The sequence below is a fragment of the Chaetomium fimeti genome (genome assembly GCF_033439085.1).
Source record: "Chaetomium fimeti strain CBS 168.71 chromosome Unknown B0H64scaffold_10, whole genome shotgun sequence".
NCBI lineage: Eukaryota > Fungi > Ascomycota > Sordariomycetes > Sordariales > Chaetomiaceae > Chaetomium > Chaetomium fimeti.
Window position 1 is genome coordinate 503,202 of NW_026944338.1, and position 23,624 is coordinate 526,825.

Sequence of the window (23,624 nt, forward strand, 5' to 3'; positions counted from 1 at the left end):
GGGGATACTTAACTTTCCATCCTTGGCTGCCCTCGATGCCGCGAATGAGGCCAGACTCTCAATGTGCATACCCTACCTACTCTGCGCATCAAAGAACCAGCGGTTCAGAATGTTTGAGTCCGTTGGCGCATGTCTGGCTTTCCCGCAAGATCCTGTCCTGACTAGACTTCTCGCTTCGTCTCACCACAAGGCCAAAAGTTCGGAAACCATCATCTACGATGTTACTCGCGGCTTTCAGAAGAGTTACCCCGAGCTGCTCGGCGACATTCTTCGAACGGCATATCTCATCAGAAGAGCATTGCCGCAGTCAATGCTAAACGACCAAGGCTTTCTGAACGACGGTTCCTCCCCGTACATTGGCATCCTAGTGCGGAGCGGCTACGAGTTCATCGTCGCCTTCTTCGCGATTCGGGCTGTGGGTGGCGCATGCATGCCCATGGCGTCCGGCATCCTCCCCGAAGAAGCACATCACATCATCTCTAAGTCCAAAGCTACACTTCTCCTCGTAGGCGACGGCTGCACGGATAAGGCAGCAAGCATCTCCGCATTCGTCAGAGGACAGGGAAATAGCTTTGAGTGGGCAGCTATCTTCAGCGAGTCGAGCGTGAAGCTCGACCGAAATCTGATCAGTATCGACGCTGAAATTGACAACAGCTTACGACTTAGCCCAAGAGGCCCGGGCATCCTCCTGTTTACGTCGGGAACCACCGGTCGGCCCAAAGGAGTCGTTCTCCCACGGTCATGCTTCGGCTTTCCCGACAGAGTCGGAGCTTCAGCGAGCGGTGTCGTCGTGAGCCACCGGGCCTGTCACTGGATCGCCGGAACCACGAGCCTGATCTCACCCATCCTATCGGGCAAGACGCTCCACATACTCGGCGAGAACACCACGTCAGAAGATATTCTAGACGCTTTGTTGCGCCTCCATCCCACCCAAATATGCTTCACTCCGACCATCTTGCGCGAGATGAAAGCCTTGGTGCTGTCGAGGGGAGGTCCGTTGGAACAATATGCGGCGGGGTTCCAGAACTTGTCGCAAGTCAGATGTGCGGCCGCCCCCATTGAGCCTTCACTAAGGGAGTTTTGGACCGGATTGACGGGCTTGCCGTTTGAGAACATCTACGGCTGCACAGAAGCAGGGGGTGTTATTTGCCGAGCGGTGGATAAACCGAATGTGAGTTTCGACTAACATCTGACCATGTAGAGTACGGCAGCTGACTGTATCATCCTTTTAGGGCTCTATTGGCGCACTGCTCCCAGGAAACGAGTTGAGGCTCTCGGAAGGACACCGAGGGGAAGTCATGGTAAAGACTCGGGGCATGTTCACTCAGTATGTCACTGTCTGTTGACATTCTCTTCCAATGCGATGGAAGCAACCAAGTTCTAACCAAGGGCTCAGCTACCTCGGGGACGAAGAGAAGACAAAAGCCTCGTTGGATAAAGATGGTTTCTACAAGACAGGCGACACCGCTGAGCTCAAAGATGGCGAAGTCATTTTTACCGGCCGAGACACCACTGACTGTGAGCGATCTCCTTCCTCGCCCTTGCATGGGAAGGTACCTGCTAATACCTCGATAACACAGTTATATTCTTTCGCTATTTCCAAATCCCAGCGCTAACTGTTGAGGCTTGCCTGATGGAGCTGCCTTACGTGGCAGATGCCTGCGTTCTAGGGGTACCTTACCACGAAGCCCGCCAACTCTGTGGTGCTGTCATCCAACTGCGGCACGATGGCACGCAACGGGCCGTCAATCTGGCCAGCATTCGAGCCGACCTCGCTGGCGTCTTGCCTGCGTATATGTTGCCTGTTGTGCTTCGTGTCTTGGGGGATGGGGAGCAGCTGCCGCGAACGCATTCTGGGAAGCCGGTCAAGAAGAAAATACTCAGCGAGCTATTGGGCTGTACTGAGTGGTTCCCAGCGGATAGTTTACCCGAACGTGTGGAATATTGCGGTTCTTGGCCGGTGATCGATGAAAAGACCGCCAGGCCGTGGGACTTGGGGGGGATGCAGCGCGCACGGTAGGGGGTTAGTTCTTGTTGTGCGGGGGTGCAGGGTAGATGATAGATCAGTATCTGTGGACTTTTATGCTTCATGTTGGGGCTTCGTACATGATGTATCTCGGCCTGCCATGGCTGCCACCGACATTCCCACTACGATAGCTGAATTGTCACATTTCTCACACATTCTCCCTAGTGACATTCTCGCATACCTCTCTTGTATTCTCGCACCCCCATTTCGTGTATGCACCCTTGAAACGTCGAGGATTGTAGGTACCCAAGGCTCTAGTTCTCCTCCCTCCATACATCGCTCGATCGTCGCAACCAACTTCAATGGCGTACCTTCATCAATCAAACACAGCGCGCACAAATGGACAGCGTCACAGAAGAGCAAGCCGCTTTGCTCCCAGCCGACACTGGACCAGTGACGGTCAGCGAGGCAGGACGCCCGACTACCGTATTTCCCCTTGCGAGTGGCGTCACGACCCCTTTTCCAAACCGGTCACCACCCCCTGGCATGTCCCCATCCAGCCCGACCAGCTGCCGCTCCTCATCCTGGGATTGAAGGTGAGATAAACCCGCCCTCAATCCCTTACTTGTCCTTGGTTGTTCTGTGCAAAAACTGCAGCTCCCGCCCCTCCTGCTGCGGCAGCCAGACCTCCAACTACCTGACCAGCGGCAGCAACCGCCCCGACCCCATATCCCCCCATGGCGGCGCTTTGCATGGTAGCAAAGAGACCTCCCGCAGCAACGTTTGCAGTCTGAACAGTTGCGGCGATTGTTCCTGCGACGAGGATGCCTGTCAGAATCGCATCCCCAAACCGAGCAGACGGGGAGAACCTACCAGCCGCGGGCCCCACGGGAGTAAAGCCGACGGCGGACAGCGCAGGGGTCGTGATGACAGCTGGGGCGGCGACTATGGCCAAACCGCCCAGAGCCACAACACCACAGGCTGCGGCGGCTGGGTTCGCGGACGCGAAAGCCCATGCAGCTTCGCCAGCATCGGCAGCGGCTGCCAGAGCAGCTTGTGCAGCCGGGGCGATGGCTGGTTCGGCGGATCGCAGGGCGGCTTGTGCGGCCGGGGCGATGGCTTCCTCGGCGGACCGAAGAGCAGCTTGTGCGGCTGGGGCAATGACATCTTCTGCGGACCGCAGAGCAGCTTGTGCGGCTGGAGCGATAGCTTGTTCGGCGGATCGCAGCGCAGCCTGTGCAGCTGGAGCAATGAAGGCGAAGGCGACGTCCATTTTGTTTGATTCAATGTCAGAGGTCGGGTGCCAGTTCGCTTGTTTCGGCCGCAAGTGGTAAGTGTTGAAGAGGAGAAACAAGCGCTGAGAGGTGAAGAGCGCGGGGAAAGAAGTCGAGATGAGTGGAAATAAAAACAAAGCATGGAATTCTCCGAGTCGGTTACCCGAAACAACCAACGCATCGGGTATCAGGTTGCCCTTATCGAGGCACGGAGGCCTACCACTAGGCTACGCACAAACTGCTGTGCAACATCTGGCAGCTGGTAATTGCCCAGTGTTGTTGGATCCCGTCTGAACATTGGCCAACAGCGTTTGGCCCTGCCTCGCTATTCGTTTGCTGCCGTAGTGCTATTCCGAACCCGGCCATTTATTTGTGTTGGTTCAAAAGAGGGGCACGCTGTCCCTCGTATCTGAACTGAGTTGGGATGGACAGTACCTACATAGGTACCTAGGCAGCTTCAAGTTCGCCCTGAGACAGCCCGAATTGCATATCATCAAGATTGCATTCTGAGTACCTTGGCAAGTTAACCGAGTCCACGGTCCACCAGGAAGTCAGAAGGTACATACCTGGTAAACATGCAACTGGGAACAGGTTTGCCCGGCTAACCAGCAATGTAGAGCACCTCGTCTGAAATGACATAGTTACGGGGTCAGGAATTTGGACTTTATACCTTTAAGGACCCACACCCAAGCCATCGCTGTGAGTTCTTGACCTGGAAAAAAGTGAAAGCATGGTAGAGATATATAAGGGGTGGTTAGGCCCCTGTAAAACATCGGGCCAGAGGCGGAACTGTCTTCGTTTTTTGCTACCGTGTTGGAGCCTTCCATGGCAAGATTGTTCAGCTATCGTTGAAGTGTGCAGAAACCCTATACCACGTTTTCTCGCTTGTCACTTTTACAGTGTACCAGTCTCAGTTATTCTATCAGTGACCCAGACGCTTCGCTACATCGAATAATGATAAGTGAACCTGGGCACTCGGGGGACAACCTGGGACGTGATATGGTTCGTTTATCAAATAGAACCAGAAATCCGAACACAAGCTGACTCGTCACAGTCCCCGTCCCATTTCCTACACCCCGACTACATGGTGGCCCCGAATACGGGCCTTAAAAGGCATCGAGCTAGCATGAATACCAACTCGTCGGTATCGACGGCGTTCTTGGGTGTCGACCTTTCAAAGAGACCGAAGTTATCCCTTTCTATTTTCGACTCCCGTTCGGGCGTGGCTCCGAGTTCTGCCAGCACCGCCCCGTCTGAAGTGAGCAACAATGGCGGCCATGCTTCCTCAAGCTTGTATGCCAAAGTCCGAAGAGCCAAGAGACCTTGCATGGGATGGACAAGTGGGATGACGGATATGTTCCTACCCGCCGACGAGACCCAAAACCTTATTTGCGCCGAGACGGTTCGAGGAGGAGCTCGCTGAACATGGCTATCCGGAGGACGTTCTCTTGCGCATTGTGCCGGACCGAAGGAAGCTGTTCGCCATTCTGACACTGATTGACAAGGGCGATTTGATTATCAAGCTCGTCCAGGAGGGCATCGACGACGGCCATCTTCCCTTCGACGTGGACCCTGTCATAGGCTCCCTGTCATGTCAAGTCAGAGGGGATGAAGGGGCGCACAAGACATACGAAATCAAAGATTTTGCATTGTCTCCCGGAGGAGATTCGTGGTGGAAGCCGCGCGACAGCGACTTGTTTTTTAACTACCAGTGGCAACTGCTGGCTCCGCACTTCGACATGCTCTGTCCTTACGACGATAAGTGTCCGACAACCAGACGACCCACAAACTACAGATTCAGGCCAGAAGAAATACTGCCCTTCATCAAGCCTATTAGTGAGGAATGGGAACCAGTTGAGCAGCCCGGTGGCTTTTCTGTGATGAAAAAGGTGCATATTCACCCGGCTCATCGAAGCTACTGCGGACTTGAACGTTGTGTAAGTGACCCCTTTCTACCTAATCATGACTGTCGCACTCACCCATGTCTTCACAGAAGGTCGCGTCTCTCGAGACCAACTATGCCGTAAAGTCCATCCACAAATGTTACAAGCCAGCCGACGTACAAAGCGAAATCAACAGCCTAAAGCGCTTTGACGGGAAGAAACACCGGGACCGCCTCGTTCGGCTCCTCTGCACTTTTGAGTACAACGAACAAACCCATCTGGTCTTCCTCTGGGCCGATGGCGGGAACCTGGAAGACCTTTGGCAGAAGCATTTCCCTGATATCAACAATCCACAGCGCAGCTATGACCTCGCCAAGTGGGTTGCTGGCGAAACTTTGGGTATTACCCAGGGGTTACACCTCATCCAGCACCCGGGCCCTTCTTCGGCAACCGACGAGCAAACCGAAGGGGGGGACGGCGAAATCAAACCCGAGAACATCTTGTAGTTCTCTAACGATGGTCCCAACATGGGGACACTTAAATCTCAGACTTTGGCCTGGCTGACTTCCACCGCAAGGCAAGCGTGTCCAAGGTCTGAGCCGACACTATCGGCCAGACGCCAACATACCGCCCGCCCGAGTGCGAGATACAAGGAGGCTACGTCTCCCAGTCGTACGATACCTGGTCACTGGGTTGCGTGCTTCTGCAGTTTGTGAGGTGGTATGTTGAGGGCTGGGGGGGGGGGGGTGGATGAGTTTTCGAAAAGGCGTTCAGAAGCCTCCCCTCCACGCCAGGTTCGTGACCAAGATGTGCCTAGGGATATGTTTTACGCACTATCACAACCCCCGACTCTGAATGGAGCTGTCGAGAATGTTAGTGGCACCAACCTACCGACAACCACCCCTTTTACCACACCCGAACAACATGGGACTTGTGCTGATAAACTCCAAACATTGTTAGCTATTCCTTAGGCTTCGACAGCATGAGAGGTGCAGCGACATGTTTGTTGACATTCTAGAGTTCATCGAAACCAGACTCCTCCTGATCGACGGCACACGGAGGGCAAGGTCAGAGGAACTTGTCAACAAGTTTGAAGAAATCTACACGAAGTGCTGTGAGAATGAAGCTTATGGCATTTCAAGGTGAACTTCATCCCTCACTCTGCTCTTGACTCACTCATTGCTAGGCACTTTGGCTAACGCTAGCACAATTAGAACGCCACGTCTTGCTCTGCGTTGTAATTTGGGTGTACGAAGTATTTTCCAGACGTTGAATTGTTGTTTCTAAACATGCCGTTTAACTCTTTGTTACATTACCTAGGTACCTACATAGGTAAAATAAGGCACATACCTTTATACCTACAGTGGCACGCCGGAGGAGCCTTGGAATGTGGGGGTTGTCAATCGAAATCCTACTCTCCCCTCCACCGTCAAATGCCCATAAACCATTCCCACCTCCTTCAACCCTTCAAACGCCCCAAGAGCCTAGTCCTAACAATTCCACACGGCACTCTCATCCTTCACAATGCGCACCTCCTTCAACATAACACGGATCCTCTCTACCACCATTCTATGTTTAGTTGCACCGCTGTGCTGCTGTGCTGGGGAGCCGAAAATAGATTCGAGGTTGAAGAAAATGTATTTCCTGGACTTTGGGAGCTTTCTCGAACTTACTGCTGCCCAGGACTGCCAAATTCGGCAGCCAGAACAGCAAGTTGTACATTAAATTTGTATTGCATTTTGTACAGTACCTGTCTAGGTAGGTCGGTAACTTTCATTTCGTCACGCACGCCTGCCTTTATTTCCTCACCGACAGGCAGTAGTGAGTTGAGTTGTCCCTCAGAGATCACCACATTGCCGCCGAATAGTTCTCTCATCCTGCCACCGACATGGTTCGAACACCGTCGCGGTATTGGGGGTTGCAGGTTCGAGTTTCCTTTCAGTCACCGACATGTAGCCAAGACAAACATACAAATGCAACATGATGTGGAACCGGGGCTTGTTGATATCGATTTGGGGGACTTCCCCCCATCTTGAACGCCGTCAAAAGTTCCTCGAAACAAACTCAACATCACTCAGCTCCTTTCCAGGGCAGGACTCGGTCACGAATCGGGGTAGTATCGATCCTCAGGTCCCCCAAAACCAGCAGAGCTGGAATTGGACAATCAACAACCGCCCAATCACAACCGGGAATGGGACCATGTGTGCCAGACATGCAGGCAGCTCCACTCTCTCGGCCCGCAATGTAACACTGGAGGGCAGTGAGGGAGAGTCAATAATGGAATGGTTGGTACAGAAGGCAGGAAGCGTTCTCGCGAGTTGTGAACCACGTGCCTGTGCTCCAAGTTTGGAATTACGGCTATCAGTCTTATAAGACCCCTCCCCCCTTCCCAAATCTCTATGTTGTGTCAAGATCAACAGGTGAACTCCCTTGGCTTCAACTACTCAACCCGCTCCTAAATCCGACAAAACTGCGGCACTGTTGTTGCCTTTGAAGTTGGAAAATGGTGTCCTTCAAGTACCTGGCAGTCTCGGGCTTTGCCCTGCACGCCGCGGGCAAGTCCGTCAAACGAACCACATCGCCGGTAGCGTCCGTTTCTTGCAATGGGCAAGCCTACTCATACGACGGCCTGGCCGGTTATGGGTCCTTGGAGTCGGATGCGCGTGACCAGTATGGTGACACCATCAGCATCGGCTCCGCCATGGCCGTCAAGGATTGGAAAAAGACGGGCAACCGTTACACGGGCACTATGTACGGTCTTCCGGATCGTGGGTGGAACACAAACGGGACCCAGAACACCATTCCGAGAGTTCACATCTTTCAGATTGCGTTCAGCCCGACCTCGGAGGCCACTGTTGCCAACCCTTCCGGTCCGAACCTCGAGTTCCAGTATAAGCGGACCATCCTCCTCTCTGGGCCCGACGGCAAGCCCATGACTGGTATCGATCCCGATTTCACGGGTGGCCTCACCTACCCGGGGTTCCCCACCATGCCGGCCGCGACATATCCGGGTGATGGCTTCGGTGGTCCGGGCCCCGGCGACAAACGCGTGGTTCTCGACGCCGAGGGCTTGGTGGTGGAGGAAGACGGATCCTTCTGGATTAGCGACGAGTATGGCCCGTTTCTGTACAGGTTCAACAAACAGGGTCAGATGATTGCCGCTATCCAGCCCCCGGATGCGATCCTCCCCATTCGCAACGGAGAGGTCAGGTGAGTAAAATAATCTATGTGGTGTGTGGTATGACGCGGTGGGTTTGTGGTAACTGACCATTTTTAGCTACAACTCCAACACGCCCCCCATTTACAACAACACCAAGGTTCCTGACCCGGAGGACCCGCACCATGGCCGCCAGAACAACCAGGGCTTTGAGGGTCTGACCATGAGCGCCGATGGCAAGTCGCTCTGGGTTATGCTGCAGTCGGCCGCCCAGCAAGATGGTGGTGCTTCCAAGTCTACGCGCCGCAACACCCGTCTTCTCAAGTATGCTCTCAACAAGCAGAACAAGGACGACGTTGAGATTACATATGAGGCCGAGTTCGCGGTACCGCTCCCCACCTTCACCAACGCGAAGGACAAGACCCGCGTCGCGGCGCAGTCGGAGATCCACTACATTTCCGACACCCAGCTCATGGTCCTGGCTCGCGACTCGGATGCCGGCCGGGGACAAGATGATGCTTTGTCCCTTTACCGCCACGTCGACATTGTGGATCTCTCTGGGGCTACTAACATCAAGGGGCCCAAGTTTGACGATATCCAGAACGGGAACATCACCGTCGGAACGGACGAGGATCCTTGTGAGTTTCTGTTCTACTCGCGGAAACATTGATTACTGATATTCTTATCCGTAGCCGACGTTCTCGTTTCTGACATCACCGCGGCTGAACTGTGCCCGTTCATTGACTACAACATCAACACGGAGCTCAACAAGTTCAAGACGGCCGAGGGAGACGTCGTCCACAACGGCGCCCCGGTCGACTTCGGCCTCTTGAACGAGAAGTGGGAGGCTCTGGCTCTGCTCCCCGTCCATGCGGACGAGGGAAAGAAGGGCAAGGGCAAGGGGAAGAGCAGCAGCTGCGGTGGGAAGAACGAGGATGAGTACTACCTCATCACGCTGTCTGACAACGACTTCATCACCGACAACGGTACGTCCCACTGTTGACTCTGGTATTATGTGGGCTTAGTGCTGACACGGTGACTGATTATAGGCTATGCCGACTTTGGCAAGATTCGTTTCGTGGATGACTCTGCTTCGGTTCCCTTTCTTCACAGCCAGGCCTTGGTTTTCAAGGTCACTCTGCCGAAGGGCAGCAAGCCCCTTGTCGCGTAGAGAACAGATCAAGGGACTGCGATATCAGTTCATCAATACCTAATAGTTACTTGTCTTCATACGATTCACTCGATTGTATTGCCCCCATGGTCGATATTTGTCTGTGTGGTCGCTTGGTAAACATATCACAACTGACCTTCACTCACCTTCATACCTCGCTGCCCTCCTTCTGCGACGTCTCACTGCTGGGGAAGGGGCCTGTGCTTATGGTGGTGAGCGCGGAAAGCTGCCTATCAGAAGAGGGCGGCCGAAAAGCGACAAGCTGCCGACCCCAAGGCGGTTAGATTGACGAAGCCCTGCCGACGGGGCCTCGAATTGTGACCAGTCCCCGTCCGACATTCCAGTCCGATCCAGCCACTCGGGCCGCTCAACGTCACCTCAGCGTCGCAGCCACGAAACGATCCTCGATCAGGCACCAGGAACTTTGAGATTGAAGATACTCGTCGTTGCTCGCGCATTACATCCCTTTCTTTCCTCCCTTCAGACTTCACCATCCGTAAAGTCGGATTGTAATGCATTGAATAGGGCAGTGACTTGATCATCACCGTTATGGACGCCAACGCGATGTTCGACACGCTCCCCGCGCTCGTCGCTCGCGGCCTCGAGACGGCGAAAGCCACGCCTCTCATCACCACCGCTATAGCTTTGGCCCTTGGCTTTGTCCTCCTCCAGTCCGTCGGACCCCGCGTGGACCCGCACGAGCCTCCCCTCGTGAAGCCACGGCTCCCTCTCATCGGCCACATCATCGGCATGATACGGCAGCAAGCCCAATACCACATCACCCTCCAGCGCTCCACCCGCAAGCCCATCGCCACGCTCCCCATGCTCACCGGCAAGCTATACGCCGTCTGGGACCCGCACCTCATCGCCGCCGGCCTGCGCAGCAAGTCCCTCTCCACCATCCCCCACGTCCTCGACGCGACCCCCGGCCTCGCCCAACTCAGCCCTCACACCACCGCCCTCCTCCGCGGGCCCGGCGGGCCCCCCTTAGTCGAAGAAATGATGCACCACGTCATCCCGACCAGCCTCAAAGGCGCCGACATGCAGCACCTCAACCGCACCGCGCTAACCTCCCTCGCCGCCCAACTCACCCTCCTCGCCCCGTCCCCCACCACCCCGACCCCCATCCCCAACGCCTGGCTCTGGCTCCGCCACCTACTGACCACCGCAACCGGCACCGCCATCTACGGCGCCCACGACCCCTTCACCACCACCACCACCACCACCCCCAATCCCAATCACAATCACGCCCCCAACCACAAAGTCGAAGACGCCCTCTGGACCCTCGAAAAGAACCTCCTCCAACTAACCCTCAACCTGCCCTCTTTCCTCGCCCCCGCCGGCCACCGCGCCCGCCAGGCGCTCTTCGACGCGCTCACGCCCTTCTACACCGAGCGACGCGACCAGGATGCTTCGGCATCAGCATTTGTGCGCGACCGCGCGGCGCTGCTGCGCGCGGCGGGCATGCCGGACGGGGATGTCGCGAGGTTGGAGATGATGCTGCCGTTCGCGGCGCTGGCGAATACGGTGCCGTTGCTGTTTTGGCTTTTTGGGCAGGTGTTTTCGAGAGAGGGTGTGGTGGGGAGGTTGAGGGGGGAGGTGGAGGGGTTGGTTGTCAGGAGGGAGGGTGATGGGGATTGGAATGGGGGGGTGGTTACGGTGGTGTTGGGGATGGGGGCGGGGGTGGTGGAGGAACGATGTCCGTTGTTGATGAGCTGCTATAAGGAGACGCAGAGGATGACGGTGCATCAGGTTAGTACGCGGACGGTGGTGGAGGATACGGTGCTGAGTGATAAGGGGGGGAGGGAGTATTTGCTGAAGAAGGGGAGCGTGGCGCAGTTGGTGATTGGGGTGGGCCATGGGATGGAGGAGTATTGGGGGGAGGATGTGGATGAGTTCAAGCCGGAGCGGTTTCTAGCTCAGGCCTCTAAGAAGGGGGATGCTGGGGAGGGACCTGGCAGTTCCAAGGCCATGCGCGCTGCCTTCCAGCCGTTTGGCGGCGGTACGCATTTGTGTCCGGGGCGGGCCTTTGCCTTTGCTGACATGATGGCTGTCATGGCGACGCTGCTGCTTGGATACGAGATTGACACCCTGGACGGGGGTGAGTGGAAGCTGCCCCCTTTTGCGACGAGGTCGGTCATCGATGCAGTGACAAAGCCGGCCAAGCATGGCGAGCGGTTTGGCGTGAATATCAGGAGGCGGCAGGGCTGGGAGAATGTACAGTGGAAGTATGAGATGTGAGTTGTCTAACAAGGAAAAGTTAATTTCCGGTGGTTAATATACTCTGCTGGAGGTGGTCAACGCAAACCAATAGGAGCAGTGTCATTCTATATATCTCCACGGGTCTGAAGGGACCACTAAACAACTCCCGCTCGCCCACTGCCAGATCCGATCCCCCCAAATCCTTACCACAGAACCCCGACCCCCTATTTGTAATAACTCTCATCCCTCGGCTCCAACTTAGCATACATAGGCGGCAAAACAAAGAACTTGCTCGAGTCTAGCTCCCTGCGATGCTTAGCATACGGGTCGGGGCCGCCGTTCTCGTCGCAGCAGCTCCACTTGTACAGGGCTAGGGCGTGGGCCACGATGGTGATCTGCTGCAGCTTGGCCCAGCGGATGCCCGCGCACGGGTGCTTGCCTTGGCCCCAGCCGAGGACTGTAAGGGGGTAGCGTGTTAGTTTCTCGCGGCTCGGAGTGGGGGGTTCAAATGAGGGGACTTACAGCCATAGGGTTGCTTGCGGAACTCCTCACGCCCTTCGGTGAAGCGCTCCGGGTCGAACGTAGTGGGGTTGGGGTACAGCTCCTCGCTGAAGTTGACTTCGGAGGAGTTGTAGATGACAAAGGTGTTGCCGGGAATCACTTGATCGGACCCTGGGATAGGGATCGGGTCCGACGAGGTGTTCAGCCGGGTGACGCCGAAGGAGGTCCACATGCGGATCGTCTCCTTGAGCACCAGGTCGAACGTCGGGAACGACACGGTCGACTCCCAGATTTCGAGCGGGATTTTGGCGAGCTTATCCACGAGGGGCTCATCACGGTTGTGCGAGTGGGCATCGCCTACAGCCTTGATTTCCTTGTACACCTTCTCTTGCCACTCCGGGTGAATGGCCATGATGTTCAGCAGCTGCCCGGCGATGACGTGGGCGTTGGTCGTGGAAATGAACATCACACTAGCGAAGAACTCGATGATGTGCTCCCGCTTGTCGCCGTTATCGATGAGCTCCTGTACCGGATCGTCTGCACGGCAGTTGGTCCTCTTGAGCCGCTCATCGACAACCTCGGTCGCTAGATTCACCAGCTCCCGACGTGCAAGCCGCCGCCGGATGTATGAGGGGGCCGGCAGCCAGGAGAAGAGCACGTTCCAGTGGCTGACGGTATGCAGGAGCGTATCGACGTTGGACACAGCCCTGCGAAACCGCTGTGCGTCGTCCGCAACCTGGTTGGAAAAGAGCAGGCGGACGTTTTGTTTGAACACGGTACGCCAGATCTCGGGCGGCTGGATGACGGCCTTCGAGTTGTCCACCATCAGGACCTCGGAGCCCTCCCGGGCGTCGCGAACCAGGTCGGGGAGCTTCTTGGCGAGCGGCTCCGTCTTCATCATGTCCACCATGCGCCGCAAGAAAAAGGTGTTGCTCCGGCCGCCGTGGAAGCCGGGCTTGAAGATGTCGTGGATGGGGGGCCAAAAGTGGATTCCGAACGGCAAGATAATGGCTCCGCTGACAAAGTCCAGAGCAGGGTGGTCGTAGAACATTTTCCGGGCGGCGTGGCCGGTGATGCCAACAATATGGCGCCTGCCGAGCCAAAAGCTGAAGTGTCCTGTCTTGGACTCCTTGAACGAGTTCACCCAGAAGGACCTATGCGTATTGTTAGCACTCAGAAAAATGTAGAGACGTTGGGAAGTCTGATATCAGTGGGTAGGAATAAGGCCTGCTTACCATGGTCGGGTTGTGAAGCCTGTCGCCCCGAGGAATGTGGTCATATCAGAGGTAAACGCCGGCGCCTTAGGATGGATCCTGGGCGAGGACGATACATAGATGAGAAAACTGAAAACAAATGCTACCAAGGCACTCAACCCGATCGTGAACGGCGACTGAAAGTCCAGCAAGCCATCCTGCTGTGCCGCGGTCACGTTGACCTTGGGAGTAATAAAGTCCATGATGGAGAGGATCAAGAATGAATCACGGATAGGTGGATGGGGAGGGCAGTTCGCCCACGAGTGCGAGTTTCCCGAATTTCAGGCAAATGCGTCTTTGATCGCGGTTCTTTTTATTGTTTTGCTCGATTTCGACGTCTATATCATCATGTTGTGACTTGAGTCCAAGATCATACCCCCTTCCCAAAGCCAGGTTCGGGCATTTGAGAGGAACGGTGACATGGGGTCCAATCCCGGCCCGGGTGTGATTTCGGGGGGTTGTGGTCAACGAACCAAATGACCAAATAACTTCCATCCCGAATGCATCCCCGAACCCCGAGGCCGCAAGGAACGGACATGAAGGGCGGCGGGCTTGGCGGCGTAATATTCGGGCTGACCCCCTGCCGTCCCGCGGCCATGGGCTGTATGCTGCTGCGTGGAGAACTTGGGCGAATTTTGATTGATTTACTACCCAGGTACCGGCTCTCTGGTTCCAACTCTGCCTGACCGGGGGGCTGGTCGGTGATCCTTTGCTCTTTTTTTGTGTTTACTTCATTTCCGAGTCACTTGGAAGCTTTGGATGCTACGTTCTTCCCAGCCCCCCCCCCCTTTTGTCCGCCTCGCCTTTGATGCTCCAATGGGCAGGAGGGAAAAGATGCAACATGGATTTGGAGACTATTTATATTGCCTTGCTCAACTTTGACCCACTCATGTTCTTGAATAATTAGTAAAAACGCGGCGATGCGTGGTTGTGAACACTTCTTGACGCATGAACTAACTGGAACACACCCCAACGATGGGAAGCCTAGTGAGATATTCGAGCTCGATCAAGACCCCGTCGTAGCTACCACACATACCCATGACTTCCATGATTTATGCCTCTCCCCTTGCCTTCAACTGGGCAACATACTCGTTAATCTTCGGGAGAATGTCCTTCATCACAACCGTGTCAAACATTTCCTCGATCTTTTTGACCTTCTCGCCGCTCTCGTCAAACCACAGGAAGAGGGCGTGCTCATTCCGGTACGGCCCAGAAGGCGTGTCCGCTTCGGCGAGGGCGTAGATGACCGCCTTGCCATAGGTCGTATCGTGCACCACGTTGTGGATCGTGAGCTGCTCACTCTTGAGTCAGCCCGTGTCAGTGTTAGTGAAGTGACTAGGGCTGACCTTGAAGTTCGAGAGGTAAGACATGAGAATCGGGAAGAATTTCTCCACGTGCGGGCGATCTCGAATCGGAGCATCGAAACTGAAAGGAAGCGTTCTCTGGGTGCAGTCGTCGGACCATGTGGCAAGGAAGCCTTCGGGGGTCCATCCCATCCAGCCCTGGATGAACCTTTCCAGCGTCGCTCCTTGGACTTCGGGTGGTGCCGGCATTTTGATGGTCGGTGGGTCGGTGGCCGGTTGGTTTCGTTTAAGTGAAGGGAAGGGCGTGCGTGTGTTGGTTATGTCCGGGCCGAGGTTGACGCTGGGCAGCCACTGTTTATATCATATGCTTTAACAGAAAGGTGCGGAGGAATTCGGGGGGTTGATGCGGCCACCCAAATCCGTGCACAGTTCAACAAGAGATTCGCCCGAAACACGTCTCAGGCTTCAATTGACCATACTGGGTGGTGAGTCCGAGTGACAGACGTAGATATGATGGCCGTAGGCGGGTACTGAGTTCTAAGCCCCTTTTCGAACTCGTCGGGCTCATGTGGGTATCGTTTCCCTCAGTTCCATCTTAATACCCGGTTTTCAACGCAGTGGAATGCAGTGAGTAATTACAAACAGTTTAGCTTCAATATACATGTGTTTCTAACTTTTCTGATACTTGAGCTAAGAAATAATTGCTAGTCATGAGAAGGTTCCGTCACATTGCCATATCTCGGGCCATCTATCAGCTCGCATACAACGTCCAACCCAGGAAACGTCCCTCATGGCCCCGTGTTCATTGGCAAGTACGGGTGAAGAAACGGAAAGAAGTGCCTCAGCAAGCCCATCAGAATGCACATTGGAGTGCCCGCCGGAAACTTGGCGGCGCCGTTGGTGTTGACCACGCTGACGTTCCGGTTGTCATAGCGGCCGCTGTCGTCCGTGGCCGCCTCGATCATGGCTGCTGCCAAGTCAAGATAAGACACCGGGCTGTCCTGGTCGGTGAGACTGAGGGCGTGCCCGCGCTGGACGTCGACCGACAGAGCACCCGGCTTGATGTAGATAGTCGTTAACCAGTCCTCATGTTCTCGGAGCATCTTCTCCGTCTCGATGAGGTCGTGGTAGACGTGGGAAGCCGAGCGGAGGAGGATTGGTTGCAGCATGAATGGAACATGTCGGGAGAACTGTTTGTCGATCGTACCCGAGGAGAGTAGAATCAGCTTGGGGGTGACAGCATGCTTGGCACCGTGTCCATGGCCGTTTGACTTGCTCTGCTGCCGGAGCCGTTGCAAAGCCTGGACAATGGCAGCGGCAGTGTCTTGGCCGAGACGACAACCTGGGATGTTGTCATTGGTGGAAACAACCAGGAAAACGGCCCGGCAGTCGCGGATGCACGATGCTAGGAGGTCGATGTCTTGGATGCTACCTTCGAAAATGTTGACTCTACCCCCCGACTTGACGTCCGGAAACCGCCGCAGAAGCTTCGCCGTGTTTCGGCAATAGGCGTGGATTTGTGTCTCGGGAGACTTCAGGAGATTCTCGATGAGTGCAGCGCCACAGTTGCCCGTGGCACCGAGAACAGCGTAGGTGCGCGTATGGCTAGCCATAGTATTATTGGGTTCAATGGCCTGTTTCGTGAAGTCTCATGAGTGTGAAGTTGTTGAAGCCGTGGTGTTTATAAAGAAAATTTGGGAGGAGGCTCACATATGGTCAAGAGTAGCCCTTTCGATCTGCACTACTCCCATTAGTTTGAGGTGGGAGAGAGGGGATTCGATTTCAAGGATAGAGGAAGGAAATGCTCATTTCCGCCGGTATAATCAGCAATGGCTCTTCGTCACGTCCCCACTCGGCATGGACTGGTCTCGGGATATTGCCACCACCCCTCCTCGCCCCTCCCCGCCCTCCCCGGCATAAAGCTTAATCTCTGACTCGGGTGATTGGCCTGCATCGTTGATTACCCCTGAGATAGTCCGGGCTTGCCGGATTGGAAAAGACAAGGCACAAGCATAGTTCCTCGGTGATAAGGTCAAGTGCTATTTGGTAACTCCGGCCCGACTGCTACCCCTGGTGTCCTCCGTGGCCACCGGCAGTGGCTTGTGCCATGAGATACTGTTGAAACTTGGGGAATAGATCCCGATAGAAGGCCGTATCCACCATTTCCTCCAGCCTAGTAATTTTACTCCCGTCCTCGGAAAATGACACAAAGATCGTGTACTCGTTGGTCCACCTCTCTCCCGGGATCGGCGTATCCGCTTGGGACGTTGCGTACACAGCTGCAGTACCCTTTGGGGCGTCGTGGACGATCTCTCTGATTTCCAGCTAGATGCATCCCGCAGGTTAGAAAGGTAGTTATGGAGGCATGGAGAAGAAGAGGCAGCTAACCTTCCAGTTCGTCAACAACTCCATAAGCTTGCCGTTCATGACCTCGGCCTCGGCACGGGACTTCACGGGGGCTTGCAATGACAAGGGCAACAGCCTCTGTTTGAAATCATCCGACCAGAAGCCCACAGTGTCTTTGGCATTCTGATTTTGCCATGCAGTTAGGAACTTGTCGAGGGTTTGGGCTTGGATCGGGGCTGGCGCAGGCATTTTGTAGGCGTTCGGGTGGAGTTTCTTGAACCCTTAACGATGAGGATGATCAACCGTAAGGTAAGCGATTTTAATGGAGGTCATGGCCGCTATATCATGATGTAATGGGTGTTCCAAAAGTAACCCTTCACTCCCCACACAGCGGTCACTCCCGGCGCTGGTAGCGGACATGCCACCCGGAGCTCTCGTCGGACTGCCCCTGGAAATCCCTTTCCCGTATCGCCCCGGATGCGGGCTGAGACACTCGGGTGATCTCAACCCTCCGACGTACTTTGGGCCGGTCCTCGGTCTGGGTGCACACCAGAGACGCCACCCCTGGGCAACTACAACTGAACGATGTGATGATCACGAAGTCTCTAGCTGCAAGTAGCTGCCAAAAACCCTCATTTGACCATTCTTACGCATTACTACTGCCAGTTGCAGAACCCTGATTTCTTAATCACTTCATCTCACACCAGTCACCTTCATCAACACCATGGGTTCCAACAGCAACGAGATCTTCGCCCAGGACGACAAGTTCTGGGACAACTACCTCAAAGGGCGGCCGCGAGTCCCAGACAGTTTCTTCACCCGCATCTTCGACTACCACCAAGCCAACGGCGGAGCCTTCGGTACCATCCACGACGTCGGCGCCGGCAACGGCGTCTACGCCCTCCGCCTACGGTCTCGCTTCTCCCACGTGCTCGTCTCGGACGTAGTCCCGGAGAACGTCGATCTCGCCCGCCAACGGCTCCGCGGCACACAAGGGTTCAGCTTCCGCGTCGCCGCGCTCGAAGACTCCGCCAACATCGCGCCGGGCAGCGTGGACATGGTGTTCGCGGCCAACGTGATGCACTTCCCGGACCCGCAGGCGGGCGCCATGGCGGCCGTCGCGCGCCAGCTGCGGCCCGGCGGCACCTTCTGCGCGGCCGTGTTTGGGCCGGCCCGGTTCCGCGACGCCGCGCTGCAGGACCTCTGGGCCCGCATCAGCGAGCAGGGCGGGCGCCAGCTGCTGCTCAAGGCCGCTGATGACGCGGCGAGGGCCAAGACTATTGGGGTCATGGCGCGTACCCAGGGGGTGTATAATGTGGCGCCGTTGGATCCGTCGCTTTTTCGGGCTGGGGCGAAGAGGATTCATCTCAATATGCGGGAGGGTGGTGTTCAGGGGATGTTGCCGCCGGAAGAGGCGCATCGGAATACGGAGCCTGACTACGCGGGCCCGGATGATGTTGAGGTGCATGAGACGGATGAGGGGTGGGATTTTGAGGCTGACCTTGCGGGGGTCAAGGAGCACTTCAATTCGTTTCCTTTTATCTCGCAGTTTCCCGATGCTTTCAAGGATTTGTACGAGGAGTTGGAAGTCATGGCGGAGAGAGCCCCTTTCCAGGGGTATTACCCAGTCAAGATTATTCTGGGAACGCGGTGTTAGGGGGCTTGGGCTTTGCGTTGATCTCATGCTTAGTGTTACGGAAATTGACGTACCTTAGGTAGTTGAATCTCAACCTGTCTGTATGACCAAAAGATTATGGATACCCAGGTTGTTTTGTCATTTGTTTAACTTGAGGCTGTTGGTATCATGCGGAGCGTGACTAGGTAGGTAACACGGAAGTCTCCTGACAACCTGCTCCCACCTACCAGGTTACCTGGTCGTTTAGGTATTATTCACCGGTCAATGCATTGGTCACATTCGTGAGCTTGGCTAGGTACCTTCAAATCCGAGACACAACCCACATTGTTCTTCAGCCCTACAGTCTAGGTAACTATCACGAGCTATCGGTCTCCGATTCACGAGTCATGAAGCGAGACAAGGAACGTACAAAAAGAAGGGCCGAATCTGCCCGCAGTCTTTCTCCGCCGAGACAATAAAATGCAGCCAAGAGCAAACTTCAGTACGGTTGGTGTTTCACGGCGAGGGCCAAGATGAGGCCCTTTGGAGAGCGGAGCTCGTTGCAGATAGCGAGCTTCCCGGTCGTATCGCCCACGGACTCGATGATAGCGAGCAGCTCCGTCATCTCCATCTCGCCATCATTGGTCAGCTGGAGCATGTTGAGATCGCGGGTGCGGGCGACGGCCTCGACCTCACGGTCCGGTATGCTCCCCGGGTCGGGAAGGAGGCGGGTGGTCAAGATAAGCATGACGCCGCCCGTCGTTCGTAGGAAGCCGAGATGGCCCTGCAACTCGGCCCGGATCGCCACCCCCACGGCCCCGCTCGGGGATCTCGGGCCCGCCACGGGGGTGTGGAGAACGTAGACGGCGGCGTCTGCCACGGGCTGCGGCATGCCTGGAGTGCGGTAGCTCACTGTGATGCGCTCGCTCAGCCCGTCACTGTCCGTCTCGGCGTCTGCGTCGGACGGACTTGCTCGGTCCATGCTTGCTGCTGCTGCCCCGCATGGTGCCATGGCCCCCTGCCACATGCAGTCCGGGTTCACCGTCGTGCCATGCGTCTTATTGATCTGCACGACCAGTCGTAAGCCCGGAAATCGCCGCGCGAGACGTCGTGCGAGGGAAGTCGACTGTGCGCCGACCTGCCGGATTTAGTTGGTAAGTGAGTCGTACTTCCAACAAGGGGGGTAGCCAAGCGAAGGGGGGCGGGTTTGCATTGGAGGGGCGGGGAGGGGATAGCCAGGGGAAGGGAGGGATGGGAGGGAGGGATGGGAGGGGGGCCAAGGGAGGGGAGACGGGGCCAGGCCCAAGGGGGCTTGCTTGCCGCGGGTTTAAGCTTACTTACCTCGACGATGCAGGCGTTGCCAAGGTTCGCCCAGCTCAGCCGCGAAAGTGCGTCGACGAGGGCATCTTCTTGTTGCAGACCGGCTGCATGGCAAAGATAAGCCGACCACTGACGGTCGAGCTTGGAGGATTCCTGGCGAGCGACATGGAAGGGCCGCACAGTGCTCATAGCGAGGTTGTAAGCACACTCGGTCGGGCTGCGCGTTGCCCCGAAGCGTTGCGTTGCTGACGCCATCTGCAGCGCTGCGGGCGCTACTGACTCGGCCATGAAGACGACGGCATCGAGGAGCGACTGCTCCGCCGTAAATTGTGCCGACAGCGGAGTGTGTGCCACGAATCCAGGTTTCGGTTCGCGGAGGAGTCCATGTGTCGCAGTTAAACGAGTGACCCTTGAGAGTTGCTGTTCTGGGATCCCGGTAAGGTCCGCGAGATCTGTGATCGGCACGCTAACCTCAGGCGGGATGCAGGCGAGAATCTGGAATTCAGCTAGCCACCGAAGACAGGCAACGATCTCGACCTATCGTTGGGTGGGGAGGGGAGGATGCCAAAGTTAGAACTTCTGTGCGTCACCCGGGAGCGGGGGATTAGGTGGGGGGGAAGCGGGAGAGGAACACGAGGGATAAGAAGTACTAACCTGGCTCGCGAGGTGCTGGAGAAAGTCGATCGGACTCCCAATCAGGGCTTTGATGCCACCCACGCTGGCTAGGATGTTGACCCGCGCTTCGGTAACGTTTTTGGGAGTGTCGGAGGCAGCCAACAGTTGGCCTAAAGAGCCTTCGCCGCGGCAGTGCTGAGCTAGTATCTTGACGGACGCCGTGAGTTGTTCAGCATAATCTTCCAGCTGTCTGATTCCGTCCATGGCGAGGTGGACCGTAGGTAGAGACGGGTATCGCGATCGAGGGGACCTTGGCAGCGCGGGAATGGCTATCTTGGCTTTCTTGGCCTCTTTATAGCTCTCTTGGCCTCTTGGCACATCGACGGCGGGTTCAAAGTTAAAATAATCTTGAAAAGTTGACTGGGGCCTGTCTATTTAGTGTCTTCAGCTCGGTCTGTCTTCGAGTCTTGTCAGCGGAAGAAAGGGATCTGTCCCGACTCGTACCTGAAAGGCTACCCGTGTTGCATCTTTCTGGAAGCGGCGAGCAGTCCGCAGCCGTCAAGCCAATGGTGTGCAATGGGTATTGCGGCATCTCCTGCGATCCCACCTCCCTTTCCACCCCACCTCCAAGCACGCTACGAAACAGGGGTTGTTATCGACGCGGAACGACTCATGCCCAGCCTGCATCCGTGCTTACGGTTCCGTAGGAAACCCGAGGAGAGGGAGTGTCGAAAGAGGATAGAAGCAAAACCGGGGCCAGCCACATGGTGGGCGATGCACCGTCACGTTGCATATGCGCCGGGGAGGCAGAAATTAAGTTGGCAGGACAGGTGTAACCGTTCACCCGTCGGGAAAGAAAAACGTGCTGGTACAGTTCTCAGCCTCCAAAGGATGGGATGAGAAGGTTCTTTCCCGTACAGGGGGAGGAGATACGTTTATCGAGACCCTTGTGACGAGCACGTGTCAGTTGTTTTCTTGCAATTGCCATCCCAGCAGGGTTCCTCTTCAAAGCTCACTTACTACACGCTGATAACGCCGATGCGGGCAATCATATCTACTACATCAATGCCATAGACCCTGCTGGCGTCACGAGTAGAATCTTACCTTCCCGAGAAACACTCTAATTCGAGACCATCCACCAACCACCTTTCACCAATTCTGCCCCCCCCAAACCTGGAAGACAATGGCCAACCGAGAGTCGCACACGGAGGCACAGCAGGGGCCGCCACCGGCACGCCGCAGCTCTGGCGGGACGAGCTCCAAGCTTCGCGATAGCTGCCATACCTGTGCGGTATCCAAAGTCAAGTGCCCCAAGGAGAAGCCGACATGCTCGAGATGTGAGAGCCGCGGTACGCCTTGCCAGTATTTCCTCACGAAACGGCCGGGCCGTCGTCGAGAGAGCGAAATCAATGGCAGTCGTGCTGGCAACAACAGGTCCGGTACGAGCGTGAACGGCTCCAACCAGAGACACGAAGCCGATGGCGACGGCGGCCGCTCTAGAAATAGGGAGAGGGATGGGGACACAATCCGAGCTGCACCGCCATCTCTGAGCGACCGGTTTTTCTCACGGAGCACAACACCTCCCAACACCAGATCTCCCCAGAGGGACAGCTACCCCGGCACACCGACACATCCAACCTTGCCATCACCGCCGCCGCTGGACCATGTTCTGGTGGCGAACCCGTCCGATATTTTCTCCGCTCTCGGAGAGGATGGGCTCTTCCCCGACTTTGCGGATTTCAACTCGGACGTCAACGACATGGACTTTGTCATGTCCGGAATCGACTCCCCGTTCGGATTGCTTATGCTGGATACTGGCGGCGGCGGGAACATCGCAGTCGCCGGACCGAGACCGGACATCGGGTCCCTGCTCATGCCGCTCGAGAGCAACGGCAACGACCTCACGGCGGGTTCCGAAACATCTTCAACCGGGGACGCCCCGAGCGCGTCTTCCTCCGCAGTTCCGTCCTCGCTCGAGTCCAGCGCCCAATCCCTGACGGCCAGTCTCAGCAACGTCCCCCGCGCCATCGAGTCGCCGTCATGCGGCTGCTTGATGCAGGGCCTCGATTTGCTCAAGGTCCTCAGCTCGACCCAATCAACGCCGCACACCTCCTCCAGCGGCGGTACGCCCGAGCCTTCCCTGGGTATCGACATCCTCAGCAGCAGCAACAGCAGTACGAGCAGCATGATCGGTAGTGACAGTCTAGCTCGGGCGGTCCTCGAAAGGAACAAGCAAAGCATCGAGGCGGTCAACCACATGCTCGCGTGTGTCTCGTGCACCGGTGACAGCTTCCTGCTCACCGTATCGTCCATGATCGTGCTCAAGGTGCTGGAGCGGTATGCGTCGGCGGCACGGGGCTGCCGGAGCGGGATAGGCGAGACAGACCTCGGCCGGGTCGCCAACATGATGATGGCGCATGGCGGCGCCTACGCCGACCAGGGCCTCGAGCGCCGGTCGGCGCAGGTGGTGCTCAGCGAGCTACATCGCGTGCAGAGGGTCGTGAATCAGCTGTCGCCAAAGCTGAAGGCTCCGCTTGCCGATGGAGGTGGGCAGGGTATCGGTTCGGAGCTGGACTTTTGGGGCCAGGGTCACCATATGACGGTGGGGGTCGGGCAGAGGAGGGATACGACGCCCGCGTCGTTCTCGACGGATACGTTGAATCGGCTAGAGAAGGATGTTCGCAAGAGTCTGAGCTCGCTGTCTTCCGACATTATCGAGGTGCTGCGCCAGAGCTAGATCAGACAAGAGGGGGCGATTGGAAGAGATGGCAAAGACTTAAAATCCGCAATAGAACTTGGGGAAAGGAGGCAGCAAGGGGTTTCTTTCTTTGTAATTGGGTGGTTAGCCTTGCCTTTTGTGCGTTTGGTATTGACATGGCACCAGTTGGTTGGTTGAAGGTTAAATCATGGTGGTTGTTATGGTAGAGTGGAAAGCAGAGAGAAATTCCCTCATGACGCCCCCTCCTTCCAGTATTATTCTCCCTAGAGATCGTTCTATGGGATGTTCAAGCTCACCG

General features: G+C 56.2%; 12 protein-coding genes across 12 annotated transcripts; 6 read left to right on the forward strand and 6 right to left on the reverse strand.

Moving 5' to 3' along the window:
• Positions 1–109: 109 nt before the first annotated feature.
• B0H64DRAFT_367327 (uncharacterized protein) lies at positions 110–2,034 on the forward strand (the record flags this gene model as incomplete). Its single annotated transcript, XM_062801944.1, has 4 exons — positions 110–1,156; positions 1,233–1,327; positions 1,397–1,518; positions 1,581–2,034. The coding sequence occupies 4 exons, from the start codon at positions 110–112 to the stop codon at positions 2,018–2,020; spliced, it is 1,704 nt and encodes a 567-aa protein (XP_062654787.1). The 3' UTR covers positions 2,021–2,034.
• Positions 2,035–2,579: 545 nt separating this feature from the next.
• On the reverse strand, positions 2,580–3,239 carry B0H64DRAFT_446507 (uncharacterized protein; the record flags this gene model as incomplete). Its single annotated transcript, XM_062806918.1, has 2 exons — positions 2,580–2,779; positions 2,840–3,239. The coding sequence occupies 2 exons, from the start codon at positions 3,237–3,239 to the stop codon at positions 2,580–2,582; spliced, it is 600 nt and encodes a 199-aa protein (XP_062654788.1).
• Positions 3,240–4,195: 956 nt separating this feature from the next.
• Positions 4,196–5,966, forward strand: B0H64DRAFT_450915 (uncharacterized protein). Its single transcript, XM_062807143.1, has 4 exons — positions 4,196–4,242; positions 4,295–4,533; positions 4,616–5,177; positions 5,234–5,966. The coding sequence occupies exons 1-4, from the start codon at positions 4,240–4,242 to the stop codon at positions 5,627–5,629; spliced, it is 1,200 nt and encodes a 399-aa protein (XP_062654789.1). The 5' UTR covers positions 4,196–4,239; the 3' UTR covers positions 5,630–5,966.
• Positions 5,967–7,469: 1,503 nt separating this feature from the next.
• Positions 7,470–9,514, forward strand: B0H64DRAFT_367330 (esterase-like activity of phytase-domain-containing protein). Its single transcript, XM_062801945.1, has 4 exons — positions 7,470–8,333; positions 8,401–8,918; positions 8,973–9,266; positions 9,330–9,514. The coding sequence occupies exons 1-4, from the start codon at positions 7,627–7,629 to the stop codon at positions 9,449–9,451; spliced, it is 1,641 nt and encodes a 546-aa protein (XP_062654790.1). The 5' UTR covers positions 7,470–7,626; the 3' UTR covers positions 9,452–9,514.
• A 1,563-nt stretch (positions 9,515–11,077) lies between these two features.
• B0H64DRAFT_410247 (cytochrome P450) lies at positions 11,078–11,771 on the forward strand. The gene has a single exon (XM_062804780.1). The coding sequence runs from the start codon at positions 11,123–11,125 to the stop codon at positions 11,690–11,692; it is 570 nt and encodes a 189-aa protein (XP_062654791.1). The 5' UTR covers positions 11,078–11,122; the 3' UTR covers positions 11,693–11,771.
• Positions 11,772–11,877: 106 nt separating this feature from the next.
• On the reverse strand, positions 11,878–13,610 carry B0H64DRAFT_427287 (putative cytochrome P450 oxidoreductase; the record flags this gene model as incomplete). The annotated part of the gene is made up of 3 exons (XM_062805775.1): positions 11,878–12,110; positions 12,176–13,308; positions 13,390–13,610. The coding sequence occupies 3 exons, from the start codon at positions 13,608–13,610 to the stop codon at positions 11,878–11,880; spliced, it is 1,587 nt and encodes a 528-aa protein (XP_062654792.1).
• Positions 13,611–14,459: 849 nt separating this feature from the next.
• B0H64DRAFT_446512 (uncharacterized protein) lies at positions 14,460–14,960 on the reverse strand (the record flags this gene model as incomplete). Its single annotated transcript, XM_062806919.1, has 2 exons — positions 14,460–14,699; positions 14,754–14,960. The coding sequence occupies 2 exons, from the start codon at positions 14,958–14,960 to the stop codon at positions 14,460–14,462; spliced, it is 447 nt and encodes a 148-aa protein (XP_062654793.1).
• Positions 14,961–15,189: 229 nt separating this feature from the next.
• B0H64DRAFT_410249 (putative NAD-dependent epimerase/dehydratase) lies at positions 15,190–16,539 on the reverse strand. The gene has a single exon (XM_062804781.1). The coding sequence runs from the start codon at positions 16,322–16,324 to the stop codon at positions 15,500–15,502; it is 825 nt and encodes a 274-aa protein (XP_062654794.1). The 5' UTR covers positions 16,325–16,539; the 3' UTR covers positions 15,190–15,499.
• Positions 16,540–16,738: 199 nt separating this feature from the next.
• On the reverse strand, positions 16,739–17,476 carry B0H64DRAFT_410251 (uncharacterized protein). The gene is made up of 2 exons (XM_062804782.1): positions 17,100–17,476; positions 16,739–17,036 (listed from the first exon to the last, which is right to left on the reverse strand). Exons 1-2 carry the CDS (start codon positions 17,304–17,306, stop codon positions 16,776–16,778), a joined length of 468 nt encoding a protein of 155 aa, XP_062654795.1. The 5' UTR covers positions 17,307–17,476; the 3' UTR covers positions 16,739–16,775.
• On the forward strand, positions 17,460–18,924 carry B0H64DRAFT_349274 (S-adenosyl-L-methionine-dependent methyltransferase). Its single transcript, XM_062801395.1, has one exon. It carries the CDS (start codon positions 17,782–17,784, stop codon positions 18,712–18,714), a length of 933 nt encoding a protein of 310 aa, XP_062654796.1. The 5' UTR covers positions 17,460–17,781; the 3' UTR covers positions 18,715–18,924.
• Positions 18,925–19,171: 247 nt separating this feature from the next.
• B0H64DRAFT_446516 (uncharacterized protein) lies at positions 19,172–20,871 on the reverse strand (the record flags this gene model as incomplete). Its single annotated transcript, XM_062806920.1, has 3 exons — positions 19,172–19,810; positions 20,014–20,529; positions 20,647–20,871. The coding sequence occupies 3 exons, from the start codon at positions 20,869–20,871 to the stop codon at positions 19,172–19,174; spliced, it is 1,380 nt and encodes a 459-aa protein (XP_062654797.1).
• Positions 20,872–21,649: 778 nt separating this feature from the next.
• B0H64DRAFT_45474 (uncharacterized protein) lies at positions 21,650–23,429 on the forward strand. Its single transcript, XM_062807282.1, has one exon. The coding sequence runs from the start codon at positions 21,791–21,793 to the stop codon at positions 23,342–23,344; it is 1,554 nt and encodes a 517-aa protein (XP_062654798.1). The 5' UTR covers positions 21,650–21,790; the 3' UTR covers positions 23,345–23,429.
• The last annotated feature ends 195 nt before the right edge of the window (positions 23,430–23,624 follow it).

What these genes read in the sequence shown, in the direction of transcription:
- B0H64DRAFT_450915 (XM_062807143.1), top strand. An exon ending in GGCCATGCTTCCTCAAGCTT is followed by an intron (nt 4,534 to 4,615) that starts GTATGCCAAAGT and finishes CCCGCCGACGAG; the next exon opens with ACCCAAAACCTTATTTGCGC. An exon ending in ACTGCGGACTTGAACGTTGT is followed by an intron (nt 5,178 to 5,233) that starts GTAAGTGACCCC and finishes ATGTCTTCACAG; the next exon opens with AAGGTCGCGTCTCTCGAGAC.
- B0H64DRAFT_367330 (XM_062801945.1), top strand. Translation starts at nt 7,627, where the DNA reads ATGGTGTCCTTCAAGTACCTGGCAGTCTCGGGCTTTGCCCTGCACGCC. An exon ending in ATTCGCAACGGAGAGGTCAG is followed by an intron (nt 8,334 to 8,400) that starts GTGAGTAAAATA and finishes GACCATTTTTAG; the next exon opens with CTACAACTCCAACACGCCCC. An exon ending in CGACTTCATCACCGACAACG is followed by an intron (nt 9,267 to 9,329) that starts GTACGTCCCACT and finishes GACTGATTATAG; the next exon opens with GCTATGCCGACTTTGGCAAG.
- B0H64DRAFT_410247 (XM_062804780.1), top strand. Translation starts at nt 11,123, where the DNA reads ATGGGGGCGGGGGTGGTGGAGGAACGATGTCCGTTGTTGATGAGCTGC.
- B0H64DRAFT_410249 (XM_062804781.1), bottom strand. Translation starts at nt 16,324, where the DNA reads ATGGCTAGCCATACGCGCACCTACGCTGTTCTCGGTGCCACGGGCAAC.
- B0H64DRAFT_410251 (XM_062804782.1), bottom strand. Translation starts at nt 17,306, where the DNA reads ATGCCTGCGCCAGCCCCGATCCAAGCCCAAACCCTCGACAAGTTCCTA. An exon ending in AGTTGTTGACGAACTGGAAG is followed by an intron (nt 17,037 to 17,099) that starts GTTAGCTGCCTC and finishes GGATGCATCTAG; the next exon opens with CTGGAAATCAGAGAGATCGT.
- B0H64DRAFT_349274 (XM_062801395.1), top strand. Translation starts at nt 17,782, where the DNA reads ATGGGTTCCAACAGCAACGAGATCTTCGCCCAGGACGACAAGTTCTGG.
- B0H64DRAFT_45474 (XM_062807282.1), top strand. Translation starts at nt 21,791, where the DNA reads ATGGCCAACCGAGAGTCGCACACGGAGGCACAGCAGGGGCCGCCACCG.